At 41.1% G+C, this 23073-nt stretch overlaps 3 protein-coding genes across 4 annotated transcripts in view; 1 reads left to right on the forward strand and 2 right to left on the reverse strand.

The window, feature by feature from the left end:
• SYTL3 (synaptotagmin like 3) overlaps positions 1-2059 on the reverse strand; it is a 47474-nt gene extending 45415 nt beyond the window's left edge. Inside the window, exon 1 of the mRNA XM_074988696.1 lies at positions 1584-2059. The gene's annotated coding sequence lies outside the window, so the exon portion shown is untranslated. The remainder of the gene's footprint in view (positions 1-1583) is intronic.
• Positions 2060-5082: 3023 nt separating this feature from the next.
• DYNLT1 (dynein light chain Tctex-type 1) lies at positions 5083-13718 on the forward strand. The gene is made up of 5 exons (XM_074988697.1): positions 5083-5315; positions 8487-8528; positions 9988-10111; positions 12863-12940; positions 13301-13718. The coding sequence occupies exons 1-5, from the start codon at positions 5289-5291 to the stop codon at positions 13369-13371; spliced, it is 342 nt and encodes a 113-aa protein (XP_074844798.1). The 5' UTR covers positions 5083-5288; the 3' UTR covers positions 13372-13718.
• Positions 13719-15634: 1916 nt separating this feature from the next.
• Positions 15635-23073, reverse strand: part of TMEM181 (transmembrane protein 181) — a 55611-nt gene continuing 48172 nt past the window's right edge. For both annotated transcript variants that reach the window (XM_074990301.1, XM_074990302.1), the window contains one exon: positions 15635-21815. In XM_074990301.1, the coding sequence (XP_074846402.1) occupies positions 21737-21815 (79 nt within the window). In that variant the 3' untranslated portion in view covers positions 15635-21736. The remainder of the gene's footprint in view (positions 21816-23073) is intronic.

Here is a 23073-nt window from a genome sequence, read left to right on the forward strand (position 1 = left end):
ATATATACATGAACTTCTGGTGGAAACAGAGAAGGTAAAGATATGAACAACCATTTCATTTCCTTAGTTATTGTATTTTCACAGGAAGTTACCAAAACACATGTAAAGCCTGACAAACCACAGCAATTATGCATTCTCACAATACAGGCCATTTTTAAAGACATGCACAACTACTGCTCAAGTTGATTTTTCATCACAGTCATTTCTTTAAGGCTCTTTTACAGTCCGTTCCTCCCAGGTTAATTTTGAGAGGTGCTGAGAGGCCCCAACTCCAACTTAAGAGGCATGCAATACCCCACCAGCATCAAGCCTCCAAAGAATCTGTGAGCAGTGCCTCCTATTTCTCTAGAATTGATTAGAGAGACTAAGAGTGGTACAATGGCCTGAATAAATCTGGAGGCAAAATTCTTGACACATCATTTGGAGACTAGTAAATTTCACAGAAGTGATTAGCAGTGGGAGGAAGTAAAACTTAACCATGATATTGCACTAGCTATTCACTACCAATCTCAAAAGGGTTATTATTAATACTCTGCAATAAGAGCAACACCTCATCCACTATCACAGAATACTTTTTTGGAACTCAGGTCCCCTATGTACTTGGTTAAGCTGTCTGTAGCCATTAATCTAACAACTAACCACCCACTGATCACAAACCTAGCAACAGAGCAAGAAATACAGATACCCACTGCTCTTCCACACATAACTTGTCATTTTGTCACTGGCTAAGTGTATATCATAATCCTGTCTATGGGTGGGGCTACCTAGGAGATCCTCTCAAACTAGAACATGTTTGAATTTTAATAAAACAGACATGTTTGCTAGGGTCAGCAGGGAGTAAATATTGAGATCTTTCTCAATTAAAATCCTCAGACTAAAAGAAAAATATTGCTTTTACCAACTTTACCATTATTTATAATAAACTCCTAAATATTCTGGTGATAAGGAATAATCGTAAGATTGTATACAAACATTTGTTTTATTTGAAATTATCTGGATATTTCACTGAGAGACCTATGAATAATATTTCCAATTCCTATAGCCACAATTATTTTCTGTTTTTCCACTGACACTGAATCAAATATATACAAAATAATCTTTGAAAGTCAGGTCCTGATTTAAGGTAAGTTGGCTATAGATCCATCATTTCAAAAGAAAGATGTGGTAGATGCATAATAGAGATTCAGAGTAACACTATATCCCAGAAAAATGTGCTAATCACAAATGCTAATGGAATTTATGGCAGTTATCTCCCATGCAAATACCAATTGAACTATTTAGAACTTACTTTACAATCAGAATTATGAAATTTTTGCACTACTGGACTGTGACACTCATTTTCATGTGGATAGAGAATGTGTAACCATGTTTTTTGTGTTGTAAAATGAAATACATGGCTTGCATTTTCCCTGTTAGTATTAATATCATCCCACCCAAGGTCTTCCAGTAAAAACATTACTTCACAACACACCATTTCCAGTTCAAGTCTCTTCTCAAAGCCTTTAAAAACTAAGAAATATTATTAAACAAAACTCCTTTCCTTCCTGTTGTGTTAGATAAAACAGATTGAAAATATGCCTTACCTTTCCAGCTGTCACAGAAAGAAGAGCTATGGAAGTCATCTATTCATTGGAGATTGAGGAATTCACTTCTTCCTTACTGTAAAAAAACTTGATTTCTCCCCACCCTTTTCTGAGTGGCAGGGGCCAAATTTAAAATAAAGCATCTGTGGTGACCCCAGTAGCAGGCAACAGGGACCTGGCTTAGGGGATGGTTGCTACTGCTGCCACAGGCTCCAAACACTACTGTTCATGGGAGCAAAGCAGAGACTAGTGATCAAATAGAAGTTGCTAGCTTCTTTCAAACATTAAATAGGGGGTTCATCGTGAGAAAATGCAACGCTGAGGTCATCAAAACGTACGTACGGCCCCCACGCTACCCACAGGAAGTGCAGTGGCTAGGCATTCTTAGACGTCCAACTGATTTCGCTTTCTGAAGTAATAGGTGTACAAAAATTGAAAACCTCAACCTTTAGGGTGACTGAAAAACCTCTGGTAAATTAAGCAGGCTCTTTACTGGAAATAAGATAGGTTTCTTTTCCAGTCAGCTGCAGCTCACAAAGCATGACTGACAGACAGACACCAGGAACTTTCTTGATTGAATACCTATGAAAAGTAGAAACAAACTTAACTAACTAGCATGAGCCTGGAACCAAATGCAAATCCAAATTTCATGGATGACTGGATTCTACAACAACCTGTTACAGAGCTAGGCCTGAATAAACATCTGCATTCAAACTTCTTCAGATTCTGGGATGTGGTATAATGCCTCTTCTTCCAAGTCAAGTTTAACTCTTGTCTAAAGGAGCAATTATTGCTGGATTAAACACAGTACATACAACAGGGCAACAGGATTTTTTAAAATGCCTTAGATGTTTTCAGTAGTGGAACCTGTCAGTACAAAGTTAATGAAGTGTTGCCATCCACATATTAAAATAAAACAGTTTGTGACACTCTTCAAGTGCTTAGCTCTACTAATCCCACAGCTCCAAACAACATGTACTTATTTTTAAGTGCATAAGCAGTCGTGCACATAAAATGGACGACTCTTGTGCATAAAGAGAAACTCATGAGGAAGTAATTGCAGGTTTTGGGCCTCTTCTTTACTCAGGGCAACATTTTTATTGGAGTAAAGACTGGGTAGGGGCTGAAATTTTGGCTCCACAGTCCTGCTAACTCACTTCAAGCATTTGAAAATAATGAGTTGGCTCCCACCTAATAGTGAACTTGGCTGAAGAATCATGAAATTAAAAATAACAAATTTTGGATTGGTTTTGTCTTCTGGTTTCTGAGTTTCCCCACTTGGATCTTGTTTTCAAGCTTTCTTCCACAGCCTTGAGGACCAGGCACCCTATTTTTTTAATGAAAGCTGAGATGTTCATATAATTGTGGCCTCAAAAGCTCTTTATTTTACAAAACCACCAAATAGTGCAACACTGGAGATGAAATCACAACAGTTCGCATCTCTGGATCTATTAGTGATACTTGCACCTCAGCATCTTACACCTAAGGCCTCAGATATATTTTATCAACACATAAACTCACAAACACACATAAGTGAAACGTTATGTAGGCACCAAGTAAGGGTTGCCAATGTTCTAATCACGAAAAACTGAACATTCCTGCCTTGTCTCTTGCTCCACCCCTTTGTTGACTCCCTTCTCACTCCATGTCCTCCAAGGGTTGTTTTGGGCCCCCCCACCTCAACTCACTTTCACTGGGCTGAGGCAGGAAGTTGGGGTATGGGAGGGAACAGGGCTCCAGCTGGTGGTGTGGTCTCTGGAATGACGAGCTTGGGGTGCAAGAGAGGGCTCTGGCCTAGGACAGAGGGTTGGGGCATAGGCATGGAGTTGGGGCACGAGGGCTACGTCTACACGTGCACCCAACTTCGAAATAGCTTATTTCGATGTTGCGACATCGAAATAGGCTATTTCGATGAATAACGTCTACACGTCCTCCAGGGCTGGCAACGTCGATGTTCAACTTCGACGTTGCTCAGCCCAACATCGAAATAGGCACAGCGAGGGAACGTCTACACGCCAAAGTAGCACACATCGAAATAAGGGAGCCAGGCACAGCTGCAGACAGGGTCACGGGGCGGACTCAACAGCAAGTCGCTCCCTTAAAGGGCCCCTCCCAGACACACTTTCATTAAACAGTGCAAGATACACAGAGCCAACAACTAGTTGCAGACCCTGTATATGCAGCACGGACCCCCAGCTGCAGCAGCAGCAGCCAGAAGCCCTGGGCTAAGGGCTGCTGCCCACGGTGACCACAGAGCCCCGCAAGGGCTGGAGAGAGAGTATCTCTCAACCCCCCAGCTGATGGCCGCCATGGAGGACCCCGCTATTTCGATGTTGCGGGACGCGGATCGTCTACACGTCCCTACTTCGATGTTGAACGTCGAAGTAGGGCGCTATTCCCATCCCCTCATGGGGTTAGCGACTTCGACGTCTCGCCGCCTAACGTCGATTTCAACTTCGAAATAGCGCCCAACACGTGTAGACGTGACGGGCGCTATTTCGAAGTTACTGCCGCTACTTCGAAGTAGCGTGCACGTGTAGACGCAGCCCAAGAGTGCTGACTGCAGGTCCCAGTAAGCAACTGCAGGTCCCTGCATCCCTCAGGTGCATGGTGAACTATCAGAAAGCACTGGCTCCATAACTGCCACTCGTTGCAGTTCCAAGCCAATGGGAGCCATGGAGCCAGCATCTGGGACCAGGCAGCTAGATACAAAGAGCAACATTACAAGGCTGTAAATCAGAGACCAACAGATAAAATCACAATGGAGCCAGCTCTTCCCGCATGAGCAGCTTGGAACCATTTCAATAAGGCCAACCTGACCACAGGTGCCCGCTTTTCAACAAACTTTTCAGTACGGCAAAGGTACAACCCCTGCTACTATGCCTTGCCCCGGCTCAGGGTACCAGCCACAGACCCGGGTTAAGAGCTCCAGTTTGCAAGCACGCTAGACAGGGTAACCACATTTCCAAAGAGCTGACCCCGTGGGGTGCCTCGCCGCTGGCGGCACTCAGCGTGGACGCGTCTTCCACCTCAGGCCAGGCCGCGCCTTATGGCCACCGCTGCAGACTACAAGGTTAATAACTCTCCCGGACCGGACACCATTGTTGCAAATGGCATCCGGCCAGGAGATGGCAACTCTAGCGGCTGGGCCACGTGGAGTGTCGAGCTGATCACACACCATCCCTCTCACGGCCCAACCGGGGCCCAGGAGGGGGTGGTCAGACCCGGGCCACGCCTTAGCAGGCCCGGCCCAGCTGCGCGCACTTCCTAAGAGGATCCAGGTTACCGTGGAAACCGACAACTACCACTAGGTCACGTGGGAGGCATGGGGTGCGTCCGCCACGCGCTGATGGGTAGCTCTCACGAGACTAGACTACGGTGAGTGTGGGGGGGAACGCGAGGGCGTGTGGGAAGGGGAAGTAAAGACCCCAGACTGCACCGCGCCGCTTGCTACGAAGGCGGCGAACAGAGCGGGGTAGGCTACGCAAGCGTAGCTCGGACCAACGGAGACATCCGGAAGCGCAGGCGCACAGTGAGCCGCTGGAGACGTAACGGGATTGTGTGCGCACGCGCAGTATAGGTTCCGTGCCGCCCCTTGCAAGGGTGTAAGGTAGCGGAGCGCCTTGCGCGGCGCCAGCAGCCAGCTGTTGGCGGAGAGGTCTAGGGGCCGGGGCGCTAAGGGCTGCGGTCCGAGCCGGAGGAAAGATGGACGAGTTCCAGTCGGGAGAGGAGGTGAGGTGAGGGCAGGGCAGGGCGGGGCAGCGCGGGGCGGCCAACATCCCCTGGCCGCTGCGTTGGGGTTGCTCCTTGCGACGCACATGCGTGTGGGGCGCGCTAGGAGACCTCCGTCACAAGCACTGGCGCTGCACGTTGGTGGGCCCAGCTGAGAGGGGCTCTGGGATCCCCGACGGCCGCTACGAGGCTGGGTCAGACCGGGCTCCCCCGGCTCCAGCGTGGCTCGTGCTGGGGGGCGGGGCGGCCCGGTCCGGCTCGGCTCGGCTCGGCTAGTCAAGCCCAGCCCCTGGCGCGCTCTCCTCGGTGCTCGTGAATCTTGTGCCGGGGGGAGGGGTCCAGGCTTTGTGCGCTCCATGGGGCGGCAACGTGCCGCCGCCCATGCCTGGCAGCACCACAGTACCCTTTGACTGAGTAAAATCATCTCCAAGGCATAACGTCCCCCAGAACTGCATATCCGCGGTGGGACGCTGATAGCCTCACACAGCAAGCGAAGCAAGCTTGATTAAGTTACAGCTTAAGACAGAATTAAAGTTTTATTATGCATTAGTAACGGTCATTGAAATACCTCGCTAAGCCATATTTCCACGCCCTAGGATTGTGTTTGTGTCTTGGTTACCCAGTTAACCTTTCAGTCTTATTTCACACGCTTTTTATTTTATTTTATCCTGAAGCTTTCTCTTTCAAAACTATTTTCGTAGTTTATGATAGAGAAATATCTTATTAGATGCTTTTCCTGACATGACTACTGAACAATAAAATTGTCATTGTGTGAAACATACACATAGGCACTGCTGCATTAAAATTACATGCACAGAAATGCCACAAACAGAAGCTTAAGTACAAAAGAGAGCATGCTGAATTAAATCAGATAAACCTCTTAACTGTGCTTCAGTTTTGCAAACAAAGATTTGTTTTCTTCATGTTTGATAGGCACATAGGCACAAAGTCTTATGTATTCAACTTTTACCAAAATAATTCCTGGCATTTACAAAAGCTCTTGTTTTTACTGATTTTTTTTTTCCCCTGCTTGAATTTCAAACCACTTAAGTACACACATACTGATTATGTTAAAATCAGGCTTGTTAAATTAGCTGTGTGCATTGAAGCAATTATTGTGTAAATAGTGCACCAATCCTCAAGTAACAAAGAGGAAGCCAAGTTAGTCTGTATTCTAACAAAACAGCAGTCATGTAGCACTTTAAGGACTAACAGTGATTTATTAGGTGACAGACCCTTCTTCCACTGGGTCTGTCCCACGAAAGCGCATCACCTAATACATCATTTTCTTAGTCTCTAAACTTCGAAAGCATCAGACTTCCAGGAGCTAAGCTTGATAACCTGGGCTGCCATCTCTTCCCTTGCCAATGAGAAGCTAGATTAGAAGCATTTATTTTGCTGTTTTTCCCCTAACCTTCCATACCCTGATAAGACATTTTCAAGCAAATTTAGTGCTCAGTGGAGGGAATACCATTGAGAAAGTTCCTATACGCGTCTCAGAGGGGTAGTCATATTAGTCTGTAGCTTCACAAAAACAAGCAGTCCTGTAGCACTTTAAAGGCTAACAGACTCTCCAAGATGCTGCAGGACTCCTTATTGCTTATACAGGTAAAAGTAATTTAAATGGATTTTGAGGACTTTAGTCTTTGTGTGTACTGCTTTTAAGTGCTAGTAAGATGAAGGACAGGGTGGGTGAGGTAATCTCTTTTTGGACCAAGGTCTGTTTGTGAAAGAGACAAGCTTTCAAACTGCACAGAGCTGTTCTTCTGTGGTGGAAAAGGTGTATAGGGTCACAGCTAAATACAAAGTGCAACAGGTTTAATGTAAGAAGTTAACACACATTATAAGAGACCATTCAAGGTGCAGTGGTGTATTAATAACTCTGTATTCTTGGACAAAAAGGGGGGTTAGTGGGTCACAGATTGTGATTATGTGGTTTCACCCTTTTTTTTTTTGGGGGGGGGGGAGTGCATTTAGTGCCTTGAATGAGGTACACCACCATTGTGATAGGCATGTACAAGATCCCTGGACCTTGAAAGGTGTTTTGGCTTGTTGCAGCAAGGTGTAACCCACTAATCTGCTTTTTTTTATTCTCTGACAAATGTGTTAACTACTCGTCTAAACAGTTTGTTACATCTTGTATGTAGCTGTGGTATTTAGTGTAACCCACTCACCCACTTTTGTGCCCTGGCTGGTCAGGTGTTAATTTGCCATTTCATTTTGAATTGCCCTTGGAATGTCTGAGATGTAGCAGTGTTAGTTTGTAGTGTCACAAAACACAAGCAGTCCTGTAGCATCTTAAAAGTAACACTTTGGTTATTAGGCATTGAGATTTAAATTTTTTTTGTCTTTAAGGTGCTACAGGACTGCTTATTTTTTTTCCCTTAGAATGTGTTACTTAGTTATGCTAAACAATCTGTTCCATCTTGTATTTAGCTGTGACAGAGTAACTTTCCCAGACCTGAAGAAGGGCTTTAACTCAAGAGCTTATCTTTTTCACCAACAAAAGTTGGTCCAGTAAAAGATATTCCTCAGTTTTTCTCTTCTTGGCTATGGGCTATCTATAATTACCAGTACTAGTTCTAGTATGTAAAAATGAACAAATGGAAGATTAGTACACAGGTGAGTATCAGTTGTCTTGCCTATTATCAATTCAAATGTGAGAAATATACAGTTTTATAAGACGCATATTAGAGAACGTTACTGTGCCATAATGGTCATGTTTGTTTAACTATTCTGGCAATTTTTTTCCAAATGCTAAACGTCAAGTTTAAAATTATGTATTTTACAGCCAAAATAACTTTACACGTGTGCAAAGGTACACATTTGACACCATGTTAGCAGAATCCATCAACCAGAAAGCTATGTTCTTTATTTTTTAATTAAAATTACATTGTTGCCATTCCCCCTCTTCTACCTCTGCCCCCAAGTATTTTAGGCTTCTTCCACACTTCTAAATCCAGTGAGAACCCTAATTAAATGCACACAAGAAAGATTAGGTATCTTTTCAGTTATGTTTGATGCACTATCAGTCTAAAGTTATCCTAATAATATACTCTTTACTAACTAAATTTCCGCTACTGAAACTTGTACTCTCAACTAAAAACTGGCTCTCGAATATTTAGAAGTAGAATTTTAAATAAAGGACCCTCTCTAATTTTTTTTCTGTAGACTTCTTTTGTTGTTGATGAAGTGAGTAACATCATTAAAGAGGTAAGAAGTTAACAAATGTCTTTACATTGTCATGTGAAAATGTAACCTTGCATATGTCGTATGACTGTGTTGTGGTGTGTTCTCTCAACAGTGTACCCCCCAAAAAAATCTTCCAACCAACACAATAACTAGAATGAGAAACTGTGGTTTATCATTGTTTTCTATTAAGACTGATACACGACTATTAAATTAGTATGTTTGTTTGAAAAATCTGTTTCACAACGATACTTGTTAACTTAAAATATATTTGGTATTTAGAGAGTGTTCTTCTAATGTGGACCTGCCTTTCTTCCTACCAAGTCCTAAATGATGGAAATTGTGATTGGTGAAATCTATGTAGGAGAGCCTAAGCTCTATTTAAAACTTAGCATGAAGACATTTGCACGGTCCCTTACAGGAACATAAATTTCATTTATAAATGTCTCCTGTCAGGATATTTTTCCTCAAAGATAACGTATGAGCTACCTGTTTGATTCAGACACCTTAAAGTGTGTTTGAGATAAATGTCCTGTAGTTGCAAGTTCCTTAGCAACTTGCATCTTGTTTACAAATCTTCAGAAGTGTGTGTTGTAGCAACCAGTATCCCTTTTACTGAAGTTCCGTGAAATCGCAAGTTGAAGGGATTATGACAAATTGAGGAGACTGTTTGGTTACTGTGTATGTTAAATTTTGTTGTTATCTTGGTTAAATGGAGTTACTATCAATGATTTATGCTCATTTAACATGTCTTATGAATGTGGGAGGTCCCTTTAAGAGTGTATAGACCAAACGTACAGTATAAGTGAATTCTTCAGTCTCATATTTTTTAAGGAAGCAAACTAATGCTTCTGCGATAAAAGTGCATGACTAAAATTACACACTTATTCAGCCATAAAAAGAATGCTTCTCACTTTGAAAATATGTAACATTGGACACAAGTATGAAAATCAGTACCCATAATCAGTGGAATGTTTTCATACTCACTTTCTTAAATAACCTTCAGCTCATCTTGACTGTCTTAGTTGACTACACAAAGTAAAAGAATTTAAAAAAAAAAAAAATACATTACCAGGATGACTTAGAGGGTCAAGCAGAAAGTTTCAATTTTACTTCCAGACAGGTTTGTGCACAGAATCATACAGCAGTACCAAACATATCTGTTTGTAAATAAAAATATTTTCAGTTCTGTTGCACATGAAAGACATCTTTGTTGTTCGTAATGTGTCTTTGGGTTTCTGCAGGAGGGGTTTATGAGAAAAACAGGAATCAAAATAAAAGGCTTATGTAAGACAGCTGATATTGTTTGTTCTTAAAGGTAACTGTATTCTAATGCATATCACTGCTGTACACTGTAACGTCTTGAATGGTATTGAAACTTAGGGTTCTTCATAAACAATGTCTAGTGTGTTTAAAAGCATGAAGTATTATATGGAATTAAAGATGAGTAATGGTAACGGATATATTTGTATGTCCCATGTAGGCCATAGAAAGTGCAATAGGTGGCAATGCTTATCAACACAGCAAAGTGAATCAGTGGACTACAAGTGTGGTAGAACAAACTTTAAGTCAACTGACAAAGCTGGGGAAGCCATTCAAGTACATTGGTAAGTTTGCTGCTATATTGGTTTTATTGACTATACCAGAAGACACAAAATATAAACATTCTCTTAGTGAGATTAAAGGCAAAGCTTTTCATACAAACATGTTGAGTCTCCAACTAGGAACTACATGGTATATTTTAAACTATGAAGATACAGTAATGGTATAAAATGAGCTTTACTTACTTGCTGCATATCTAGTGTCAGTCCATGGCAAATTTAAACAGTACAGTAAACCCTTGATTTTTACGGACCTCGATTTTAGCAGACTGTGGGAACAATGGACATGGGCCAGCCCCTGCCCCCCGTTGTTCCCCAGGTCAACTTAATTAGGGCATGTAAAATCCTAAATCCCACCTCCCAAAAATTTAAGGCAATGTACCTGAGCTGCTGCTGTTGAACCCTCCACCGTGGTCTGGACTGCCACTACTGGAGCCGCCAGGTCCTCCTCTCGCTGGGGCTGGGGCACGTACACAGGCAGATAGCATTTGTGTATGTGCTCCACCACTAGTGAGAGGCGCAGCAGGCCCACCACTCCATCCCGGCATGGCAGTGGGCTCCAGCCCCATGCGGGAGCAGGGCAGCTCTGGAGGCTCCAGCTGCAGGGGCTCAGGCAGTTCCAGCCCCAGGCGGCAGTGGGCTCCAGCCATGTGTGGCAGTGGGCTTTGGGGCATTCGGGGCCTTCTCCAACAGTGGCTGTTCTGGTGAGTCTCTGGCATTTTTTTGAACGGGGGTGGAAGGGGCTGGGGGAGCCTGGTGGGAGTGAGTGGGTGGTAAACCCTCGTATTTAATGGACTTTCAGGTTTAATGGTCACTCCCTTCCTCCCTCCCATTCGTCTGTTCAATCCAGGGTTTGCTGTAGGGCACAGGTACACTGCATGCTGTTGGTTTTGTTGCCCTTGACCCTAAGAAGTAGGAATACTGGTCCCCTTACACAAGAAGGTTGGGGGAGGCAGACTCAGAGATTGTGACTTTCCCAGCAGTGCTAATTTTTTACATCCATGTGCACCATAGATCGCTAAATTTTTATGGAAAGCTACTCTATTAAAATATCTGCCAAAACATTAGCATGCTATTGACTTCTGCAGTTCACAAATCTACACGTCCATTATTTCTGCGTATAGTTCAACTTTAAGATGCTGAACAAATGAGTCAATTAGGATTAGACATGCGCTTCTTGCCAATATTAATGCAATATTTTTCTGATACTGGAAAGGAGTGTGAAAGGAATTCACTCAGTTTTATACAGTTTCTGTGGGACGTGAACTCCTAATTTCAGTAATATTTCACACACAGAATAGTAAAGTGACACAGCAAGCAAAAGTGACTCAAGTGGTTGATGTTTTTCGGGTATTTTAAAGGAGTGTGTCTGTGAAAGCAATACAGAACCCTCCCAGTTTCACATTTATAACTTGTTTCACCAACTCAGAGTAGGCTCATTCAGATTTTAAAAGTGGGGGGTTTTAAGTTAATAGAGCATATATTAACACCTGGCCTCAGATTTTGCAGCTAGACCATTGCTTTAAGGAACTTGCTAATAAAATATTTCTTCAACAGAGCACTCTCCTCACACCAAGTGCTTGCTAGTTGCTGTTTGAGACAGTGAGAGTACAAAGGGCAGGCCTACACTGCAAAGATTGATTTTAAACTATGCAATCTGAGTTGTTAGTAACGTAACTTAATGTTAGTAATGCAATTTGAGTTCATATAGTTTAGATCTACTTGCTACAGGGTTCACTCTGCAGGGGGTTGACAGAAAAAACTCTTCTGATAACTCGGTCAGTTGTCAGCTTAGCAGGCCTTTACTAGACTTGATAAATTCACTGTTTGTCAGTCCATCTGCATAAATCCCCACAGTGTGAATCCATCCCATAGTGGAGACAAGTCCTAAGAGCCAAGAACTGTATCAGATAGCTAAGATCTGGCCTTAATATTTTCAGTACCTCTCCCCAAACAACTGAAACTTCATGGAAATCTTTTATCTGAAGGTGTTATGGCCACTCTAATCCTGGCACTGAGGATAGGAGATCACAGATTAGAACAGTGTTTCCCACTTCTATTTGGCCATGGAACCCTTTTAAACTCACCTTCTCCATGCCCTGTCTATAGGGTCTGGACTCAGGAGGAGGCACCTGATTAATGGAAGCTATGCTGTGCAGCTCTGTTAGGTGCATGGCACCTCATTGATTCATGTGCAGCCACACAGGCATACACCATCAAGAGAACTTATGTTACCCAGCAGCCCATAGGAAGTACATGGCAGAGCTGGGGAAAGAATCTCCATATCTTGTCCCATTTCACTCCCTTAATAACAGTAACACCCTTCCTACTACCAATTATAGACTAGTTTATTTGTATTACCACCATACTTAGGCATCCCAGTCCTGGATCATACCCCATTGTGCTAAGGACTGTACAAACAGGACAACTAAGGGAAAAGCTTTGTCTTGAAGACCTGTTTTTGGGCTTTATGTAGATTATGAGCAGAGCTGACTAATTTGGGACACCTTTGAAGTGTCTGTTAGCACTTTTAGATTTTTCTTACATTGATTTTTAGTACAGTTGTCTACTTGAAATGAGGTCTGCATCTTTTTGCTAAACTTGTCACAGTAAATTTCATTTGTGTTTAATTGCATATAATGAATTTGAAGTCATAGACTGATAGCACAAATGCTAGTTTAATGCTAAAACTAAGCACCAGTGTAAGTTGTGTTCACAATATGGTTCTCTAATGGAAGCTTCTTTGTGTATTAACAGTGACCTGTGTGATTATGCAAAAAAATGGTGCAGGACTTCACACAGCAAGTTCTTGTTTCTGGGACAACACCAGTGATGGTAAAGTGACAATTTTCTTAAAAACATCAACTTTACATAAGTATCCTCATGATAGAACTCATTTTTAAAGGTTCTGTCTTAACTCAGATAAGGTCCAATTTTAAATTACTGCTTTGGAGCAGCATGGTACAATTAAGTTGTCTTAGAGGGTGGGGGAGAGGTCTTAACATTTCCGAAGTTGATTTTGATACATGTGAAATTCGCAGTTTTCTTTGTTGGAAGAAAAAAAAAAAGGCAAAGCTTGAATAGTGTGACAACTTCACCCTTCCAATTTTTAATCTAGATGTCAGATTGTGATGTTGCATCCCTGGGGATATGAAATGACAAACTTTTTTTCCCCTACTTTCTCTTCTGTTGTAGGAAACTGCACTGTGAGATGGGAGAACAAGACTATGTACTGTATTGTCAGTGCCTTTGGACTTGCAATATAATGGTCTTGGAACTACTTAGCCTTCTACTTATTCTGTTCTTCAGCGCTTCCGTTTGATAATCTGTTTAAGATGAACACAAGTGTTTTTAATGTACCTTTGTTACTTCAAATGTAGAACTGTAACAAAACTAGTCCCATTCTGTTACAAGGATTATACCTTCACTCTCTATTGCACCAGTGTTGCCAGGCTGTCTTAACATTTCAAGGACTTCAAGGTGCTAATTAAAATAAAAAAACCTGAAACCTGCTGCAATGTAAAGGTTTCTTTAGCTTTACTCTCAAGCTAATTTAAATAAAATTTTTCACACTTTGTACTTTTGGTTAGTATTAAATTATTGAAGTTCATAACTTTGTGACTTGTCTATTGAATACAACAGGAGGGTGGGGAGGAGAACTCCTTGTTTTAAAGTGCATATCATACATTGCCAACAAAGACTATTTTCCTCTATTGATGTGTGTACAGAATTGTAAAAAGATTTGAGACCATACTCTTAATGCTACTATAGTAAAGAGTAAATGAGCAAAGGCATGAGAAAAGATTCACTCATCTTATTCTGCTGACATTAAACATTGTTCCAAGAATGCGTTTCTTCAGTATGGCAATTCAGTAATTTTGTGACCCTCTTCTGCACTATCTCAATGTGGGTCAAGATGATGATCTGAGCCATGTAATATCTTTGATACCATCCTGTCTTAGTCAAATGACCTAGCAGATAGCTGAAACTTAGTTAACACTGATTTAGTCAAGCATTGGGTTACATGAGGGAATGGGGTTTTGGATAAGGATTTTCAGATGACACAAATTCACAACTGGAATTAGTGCATCTGGTTCTTTCAAACTTATATTTACAGTAGAGTGGTTTAAGTCCTTCAGAAATCAGAAAAAATAAAGTGGAATGCTGCTTTCTTCTTAGTTTTTGTAGGACGTGGGCTTGTCTGGTGAAACCTATCTCCCAGGGGAAAAGTGGGGCACTAAAATATATTTGAGTGTTTTATATACACACTAAATGTTAATCTAGCCTAAGTGGTTGAAATGTGCTCCAGTTATACTTTGTGTCCAAGCATTACTGGTGAGTATTACATAAATTTTGCATTATGCAGTGACACATTGTGACTAGATGTTTGCTTCTAATAAAGCTCTACATATTATGAAAAACTTCACTAAACCACCAGAAATGTGACATGGCAAGCCTCTGCCAGTTTCAACCTCATAATAAACTGCTTCTGCACAGTTATTTACATAAATTGTGTGTTTACAAGATCGGTCCTAAACTAACAGTGCAGTGTGAAATGAAGGAGGATTGAGCTGAGTTTTCTGTTTGGGCAGTGTCCTTTGGAAGTGGAAGCTGCAAAATACTTACTCAGAGCATGTAGTCTAAATGTAGTCTAGCCCAGCATCTGCATAAAGGTACATCAAAACTTATGGAGAGATCAATGGAATGCCTGTCAATTTCACACACCTAGTAGGGCCATGCTAAGTTAAACAATCAGGGCTCCACCAATGACCCTGGTATTCCTTGCAGTCACAATGAGTAAGGAAAGTCAACAGGAGTGTTTCCCTAGAGCCCTTCTGCTGGGAGGATAGCAGGGAAAAAAAAACAATTAAGGATACACCACTCCAGCTCTGTGACTTATCAAGATTTTCCTCTCTCCCCCTGTCCCATCATGTAGACCTGGCCTGTGTATTTTTTGTAACTGTTGGGGACCAGAAGGCATTTGATGGGATGGTATTTGGACTAATCTTTTGCAGTATGTGGATATCTCTTAAAAAAAAAACCCATTTAAATACATGTTTAGTGTTGACAGTAACAAAAACAAAGGCTGGCCAGGCCCCAATTCATTATATCTCTGTAGACGCAAAGGAATCTGTAACAATTCATCAAGTTTTCTTTACAATCCGAATGGTTAAAAACTTAATCAAGGCATCAGAGAGATGCTTCCAAATTGTACACATCCCTTGAAACACCTTGATGGGCACCCACTGTAACATGGTTAGCTTGACTCTTCAGTAATATTCCTACTATATTTCATCTCCAATCCCAGGTAGTCAAAAAGTATGTCTTCTCCTTTACATGAATTTGAGATATTAGGAATACAAGAATTTAAACTCTTCTGCTGCTAGGATGGTGTCAGTTGTCAGCTGGGTCCTTCTAAACATTGCACAACTGTCTTTTTTGCACTTGAAATGCAGTAAAAAAAAGTGTGCTAGATTACCTTCAACTAATGGAAGGAAAGCAAAACCCAAATGCATGTGTAGATACAGTATGAAAACTATTTATTAACATATTTAACAGGACAACAAATTTGATGTATGTGAAGTCATCCATGTATCTCAGCACCCAGTTTTTGTGGAAGCAATCAATCATTAGGTTTCATATTCTATACCAGAAAGATTTCCACTGTAAATGGATGATTAACAAGTTTCCCCAAAACACAGACTTACTACTACATCCCATGCACACCTTATCAAAGCAGCACCATATTTACAACTTCTCATTAGCAGAATATTTCTTACATGTTCAATACCACTTTGGTATACACTTTTTCCATTATTTTGCTTAATTTTACACATATTTACAAGCTTTTTAAAGAGTTCATTTTTATTACAGCATCGGGGTTTTGTGCCATACATGGCAGTTACTGGGCTACACAGAACATGGCAAAAGAGCAACAGGCAGGCAAGTAATTCTCATCATAATTGCCCTTAGGCTTAAAGAAAGCTATCAAGTTGAGAATTATTTAAAACATTCTCCTCAAGGCAGTTTATGCTCCCTGTTAAATTACGTTTTTATTTTTAACCTAAGCTGAGAAAGATTTCTCATGTATTCCTCTGGGTTATGCTGCCCCTTCTTTGCCTTAGGGTACAGGATATTTGCTTTCCAGCAAGCCTTGAACACTGATCATGCTTTACAGCCAATACCACCACAAAAATGTGCATGAAAGTTCAGGAGCTAATCATAACAATCACCTGGGTCCAGTGGTAAGTGGCTTCCACATAGTTCACAAGGTGGATTTTTGCAAGTAAATATCCCTCAGGGCTTGTCTACACTAGCCCCCTCCTTTGAAAGGGGCATGTAAACAAGCCCAAGCAGAGAACAGCAATGAGGGGCCGTGCTGCATATGCAGCACCTCATTGGCTTAATTCTCACCACAGGAATTTCAAAGTGCTGGCAAGCCGTGCAGCTGTGGGCACTTGGAAGTACCCACGCAATTTTGAAATGCCCTTGCTCCCAAAACGTTTAATGGATTTTAAGAGCCCAGTACAAGTGCACTCTGATTTAACTGTGATTTGTTGGAAAGAAAAAAAATCTGCTTTACAAAATACTTCCCTTATTGACCCCTTTGCTAGCCATATGGGAAAAATATGCAGCTAGCCAAGTGAATTTCTTACATAAGACACACCTTTCATTTAATCTGTGTGTCATAATAGCAACACTGTGCAGAGATAAAAGAATACAGCGCCCCACAAAATATTTACAAACCATCTTATTGCCACAAGAGACTTCCTCAGAGTAACCTTTGGTTCCACATTGTATCTTTGTGCAGTTTTCAAGAATCACTCCAAGGCATGAAATATGTAAAACTTGCCCAGCCACTTTTACTACTTCTGCCTCTTTACTAGGTAGGCAGTGAATTTAATGTCGCAGGGAAGCATTTCCAAAACTTAACACATCCACGTACCCATCCTCCCAGTGCTTATCTCCTGATTTTTAGTAATTTATTTTCTGCTGTGTACCCCTTCAAATCCTTTTGCGTACCACGAGTGGTACACATACCACACTTTGGGAGACACTGCAGTGTTTTAGCCAGACTTGCTAAGTTACTTGATAACATTTTTTGAGTACAAAATAAAGTATGCATACATAGAGCCCTGCAAATCTGCAGATACTGCTTTATACCCACAAACATCTACAATCTGAGAATATTTGTGTATGTATGCAGATCCACATTTTATATTTAGAGTCTTGCAAATCTGTGGATATCCTCTTCATATCCATGGATGCAGATACCAATGGGTTGTTTTTGCATAGCACATATGGTACCACCTTTTTTTCTTTTTTTTAACATCTGTGCAGGGTTCTATACATAAGAGCTACGTCTACACTGCCCCTCCCTTTTGGAGGGGGCATGCAAATGTAGCTGATCAAAATGCAAATGAGGTGCAGATTTAAATATTTGCCTTATTTGCATACTCCCATGGGACCTTGCTTCCGAGAGAGCTGTTTTTTAAAGCCAAAACATCTGTGTAAGCTTTAAACAGGGTTTCATTTCAAATGAATTCTATCTACGAGGCTGTTCTGCTTTTCAAAACTGGCTCTTTTGGAAGAGAGATCCCGCAGAAGTATGCAAATGAAGAACAATGTATTTAAATATCACCTCATTTGCATTTTTGATCGGCCACATTTGCATGCCCCTTCTGAAAGGGAGGGGCAGCGTAGACACAGCTAAGGAAAGGCAGTTCAATGCAAGATTTTTACAAAAGATTCAGATACTGATATTTCTAAGATAGGTAACTTTAAAAACCAAAGTGCACACTTCCCTATCCTAGTCCTATTTTTGTTTTTCTAAAGAATAATACAATAAAAAAATAATAAAGGGACTAAAACCAACCCAGGAAAATTTCTCAAATTCTAAATGCCATGACTTCTTATATATATATATTTTTTTTTAAAGTTTTTAGTTAATGGAATCCCAAAACATATTTCATAAAGCCAGACTTTATATACTGTGTCACAAGCAACCTCAATTACAGTAAGCAACATTAATAAACACATCCTATATGGAGAAATATTTTACCAAATCGAAATATGACTTTTATAACTAGAATAAAACTATTAAATTTGAATGCACAAAAGTAAAAATCCACAAAAATAAAGGTCCGATCCTTGTCTCTCTCTTATCCCGAGTTCCCATAAAAGTCAATGGATTTTTTTGGGTGTATAGGGAATGACAATGACTTATTCTTTCTTGTTTAAGAAAGAGAGAAGCTAGCCTGTGTGGGTTTTTTTTTTGTTTTTTGGGGGGGATTAAAAATATAAAACAATTTTATATTTAAAAGAGTCTATGTTAGCTAAAATGAGTTGTTAAAGGTGCAACTACCACTGCAGTTTACAAGACAATTTGCGGCTGTCTGAATTTTTTCACATATTGTTAAAAGTAACACCTACCACAGTAAGGAGAAAAAATTGTTTGTTCCATTTTCTTGTCTTTGTGCACATGAAAATTCTTTGGCCTTCTTTTGGTTTTGGTCTACAGGAGAGGCATTTACTGTGCTAGGTAACATTCTGACTTCTTAGTATGTTTGTTAAATTTCATAGCCACAAAATTGCTTAAACACGTATGCTAAAAATTTTCTGTATTCTAGTTGCTTCCTAAATGCTAATTTGGGCAGAACCATTTTAAATAGCAGAGGATGCAGACAATCTTTAGTAGTTAAACTAGCCCTCCCATAGGACATTAGTCAAGTCTCACAGAAAGGACTCCTGAACTGTGAAACAGGACCCAAGAGGTTACTCCCGATCAAGCAGTTTAGGGCCACTCTACTGTCAACGCAAAGTAAATCTGCAATGGTTCCCAATGCAATTCGACAAGGTCAGTGGGAGCACACTGAACTGTTATGCTTAAACCAGTTCAATAAACTAGCATAACCAGGTCTTTCCATATAGATCAAAACAACTGTTTGTTCTTTATATTCTGTGTTTCCCCTTTGTTTGTGTGGGTATTTCATACAGCAACAGGAAAGAGAAACATTAAGAAAACGGTAACTGTGAAACCATAGAAAAACCCACAAAAAGATGCAGGGATAGATGGCTCTGATGTAATTTGACTACCATATGACCATAAAAACCATTGTTGTTACCACGGTGACATAACTGCCACAAATGTTATGCTAAGCATCATACATAACCAGAATGGGTTAGTAACAGAGAGGTAGCTGTGTTAGTCTGTACTCCAACGGGTTAAGCATCCTGCAGGCTAACTCACCAGAGTCAGCTTTGTAGACACATGAAACAATTGGAAATTAGGGCCATTCAACGTTGGATAGGTTTGCATTTCAAAGTTCTAGTGTGTGTGTATGTTTTTTTTTGTTTTTTTTTTTTTTAACAGATCTTGTTAGAGACTATCCATGCAAGCCCATATATTTAAACCCTCCTCTGGAACCCCCCGCCCATGCATCTGACGAAGTGGGTCTTTGCCCATGAAAGCTTATACTCCAAAATATCTGTTAATCTGTAAGGTACCACAGGATTTCTTGTTGTTCATGTAAAGAGATGGTTCTTATCCATTACTATAGCTGTTGATTAGATCAAAAGGGAATATTTAAATGAATCTTGGGCAAAATAATTTCATTGTAAGTCGCTTTGAAGTATGTGATAAACTATTTGCTGGATAAGTTACCTTATGTTAATTACCATAATGTTTGCGAAACAAAGTTAAATCAAAAGCCTATTGTTTGCCCAGTACTATTCGGTGAAGAGGCTGCCAGGAAACAGTATAAGACAACCACTGGGTTCTGTCATCTCAGAGCCAGGTTAGGGGTTTTATGCAGGGGAAGCCCAACCCATAAGAATTGAGATCCCAGTCCTAAGGTGATACATCCCAAACATAATGTTGATCACTGGATTATAATCAATGGACTAAATTCTGAAAACTCTTTGCAACAACAAAGCTTACCCTCTCTACTATGAATCTGACTGTAGAACTATACTCACACCTGTATGTATATTGCTCTTTTAACCAATATTCTTTTGGCTTTTCAATAAGTTTTAGTTAATAAGAACTCGTTAAAAGTGTATAAGATCTGAAGTATTCATTGACCTAGGAAATAATGTGTCTGATCCTTTGGGACTGGCAGAACTTACTTGATTTGGATGTCTGGGTTTCTTTAAGGGAACTGTGTTGTTGGCTTCTGGGTAACCACTAAGATACAACACAGGTGGTTTTGTGCTGCCAACTTTGGGGAGCGGCTACCCCATTCTTTGCAGTTTGCCCTAAGTCAGTGACAACAGCTGGTTCCCATGCAACCGCGGTCATAGCGGCATACCTGAAAATACCAAACTTAAAAAAGTTAATAAAAATTGACAGCCTCCCTTTAAAAACAAAGCTATACTGTGGTTGAAGGAAAACTGAAATACACACATTTAAATATGATGAACAATATTCCAGTAAATATTTTGAAGTTCTCTAGCACTGCTGAATCACAGCCTAAGGGACAATCAAAAAGGTACTAGTAAGTAGCAGGCATTTTAAATTAAAGCAATTTAGGTGTTTCTAAAGATGAGGTCATTGAGCTATTTACAAAACATGCTAAAGAACACACTTCTGTCTGTTTGTTCAATATATCACCAAAAGTAATTGTTCTTCTATTAACTTATTTTTAACAGCTACAAGAAGACAGCATGAAAAATCCTAATTTGGGGAAAAAGGATCTAAAGAAATTAAAATAACGTATTAAATTGTACATTGTACCTTTTGTAGGAAACGTAACGTCTTCTCCCTCCTCCCCAACACACAAAGGCAAACTGAATGGCAGTAATGGGTTTCCCACCAAGGTTTGCAGTAGTTTAAATATTTTAATCTAGACATTTTAAATTGTCTTACTTTGTTTTGATAATTCTAAGACAAACCCTTGCAAATTACTTTGCACTACTGATCATAATGTATTATTCTGTTTATAAATTTTGGCTTCAACAGAACTTGAATATTTCTACCTGTCTCCCATTCAGAAGACATTTGGCAAACTTCAGGTTTATGAACTCAAGATATATGAGTCAACTACAGCGCTGACCACGGACCTTTGAACGCTCTCTCCTTGAAGTAGGGGCAATAAAGCTTGTCGTTGCTGAGAAATCAAAGGAAACACTTGCCATTTTGTACCCTCAATTCAAGTGGGTATGGTGAGGAAGGGAAGAAAGAAGAGAGGCACTTCATTACCAATGGATGCTATACACGATATCTAATGCAAGATGCATCCAGAGTGAAAGTAACGTGCTGTAGATAATCCTCTTAAAAACCTACAGCATAGAAGCGATTTTAAATCAGCACACACTCAGTGATGTTCTTAGCTGGAACCAGACTCTGAAAGCCTCCGTTTTAGCAATGTGTTCTCCACAGAAATCATGCATAGGAGATTTGCTAAACCTAGTGTAAAGTGAGAATTTGGTTTCTTAGAAGTCTCCACTACAACTTTTTCAAGCATTTCCATTTTTCCTTCAGTTTTGTTTTAACTCTGTAAACAGAAATAAACAGGAAGTCTTTCCTTGGCAGATAGTGTTCAGTTGAAAGCAGACTCACAAGAAAGTGGTCATCTAGTAAAACTCTCAAGAGCACTTGCATTCTCATAAGCAAGTCTTCTCCACATGAACTCAATCACTGTCTGATTCTTCCTTGTACTTGGCTCTAATGGTTTGACCGTTTTGAAGTGGCATTTCTTCATAGTCACTCCTGTTAACAAATAGAACTTTGTAAATACCCTGAATACAATGATCAACTACGTAGTTTTATGTACACAGGAAAAGGTACTAAGCCAGTTCTACAATAATTTGGTCTGTCAATTCAAAACTGAAACAAGTGTCATCATTTGCGAGGATTCACTAATCCAAAGCATACATCATATATATATTAATTTTGCTGTGTGTCTGTCCGTCTATCCAGGCAAGGTTCTACCATGTTCCACCCCACACACTGTGCAGGCCTGAGCCCCTCCCCCAGCTAACACGGGGCCAGGCCCAGCCCTCTGACAGAGACCCCCCCCACTCCCAGGATGCCAGCCCCTCCCCACCCAGCCTGGGGTCTGGCCCAGCCCCCCAACAAAAGCCTCCCCACACTATACCAGCCCCAGTCCCTTCCCTGGCCAGGGTTGGGCCTGGCCCAGCTTCCTGATGGAGCCTCCCCTGCCCCACACTGTGCCAGCCCCAACCCCTCCCCCAGCCAACATGGGGCCCAGCCCAGTCCCCAACGGAGCCCCTCCCGAAGCCAGCAGAGGGCCAGGGCCACCCCCACCCTCCCCTGACCAGCATGGGTCCCAGCCCAGCCCCCAATGGAGCTCCTCTCTTGGCCAGTCCATATACTTTGGATGTGCATTACTACAAGTTTCTGTCTAGAACTTTCTTCCAGCCCAACTTCTGCTTGCAAGCGGAGCTCCAACCAGCCCTCTAGTTTCAGTTAAGAGACGTGAGCAATACATAATTCTATTCCCCAAATTCTTCCTCAAGGTTCACTTCTATGCTTTGTCCACCCTTGCGACAGTGTGTAGCGTCTAGGCATGACCTACAAAGGTACATGCCAGTGAAAGATAAGCTTTGTCCACACTTGTCACTGCAGTGTGTAGTGCAGGGAGGCAGTGGGGGGCAGCTGAATACAGAAGCATGGATGTGCTTGGACATGTAAAGTGTTGTATAGGGTACGCACCCTCTCAGGATTCATGCATTCTACTTGCCTAAGCCACACCTCACCTTCTACAGTGTTATTTATACCTATGCTAGCTGGGTGTGCAGTGTGTAACTTTACATGCCAATGTAACTGTAGACTTGTCTTTAGTTTAGCATCTGTGGAAATACTGACAATGGGGAATCAGGAAACAAGCTGTAACTGCTGCTACTGATCAAAACTAAACACACGCAAAAGGAAACGACAAAAAAAGCCCACCATTACAAATGTCACATTACTAATCTATGCAAACATGTTATCACATCCTCATTCT

This window comes from Carettochelys insculpta, chromosome 3 (genome assembly GCF_033958435.1).
Source record: "Carettochelys insculpta isolate YL-2023 chromosome 3, ASM3395843v1, whole genome shotgun sequence".
NCBI lineage: Eukaryota > Metazoa > Chordata > Testudines > Carettochelyidae > Carettochelys > Carettochelys insculpta.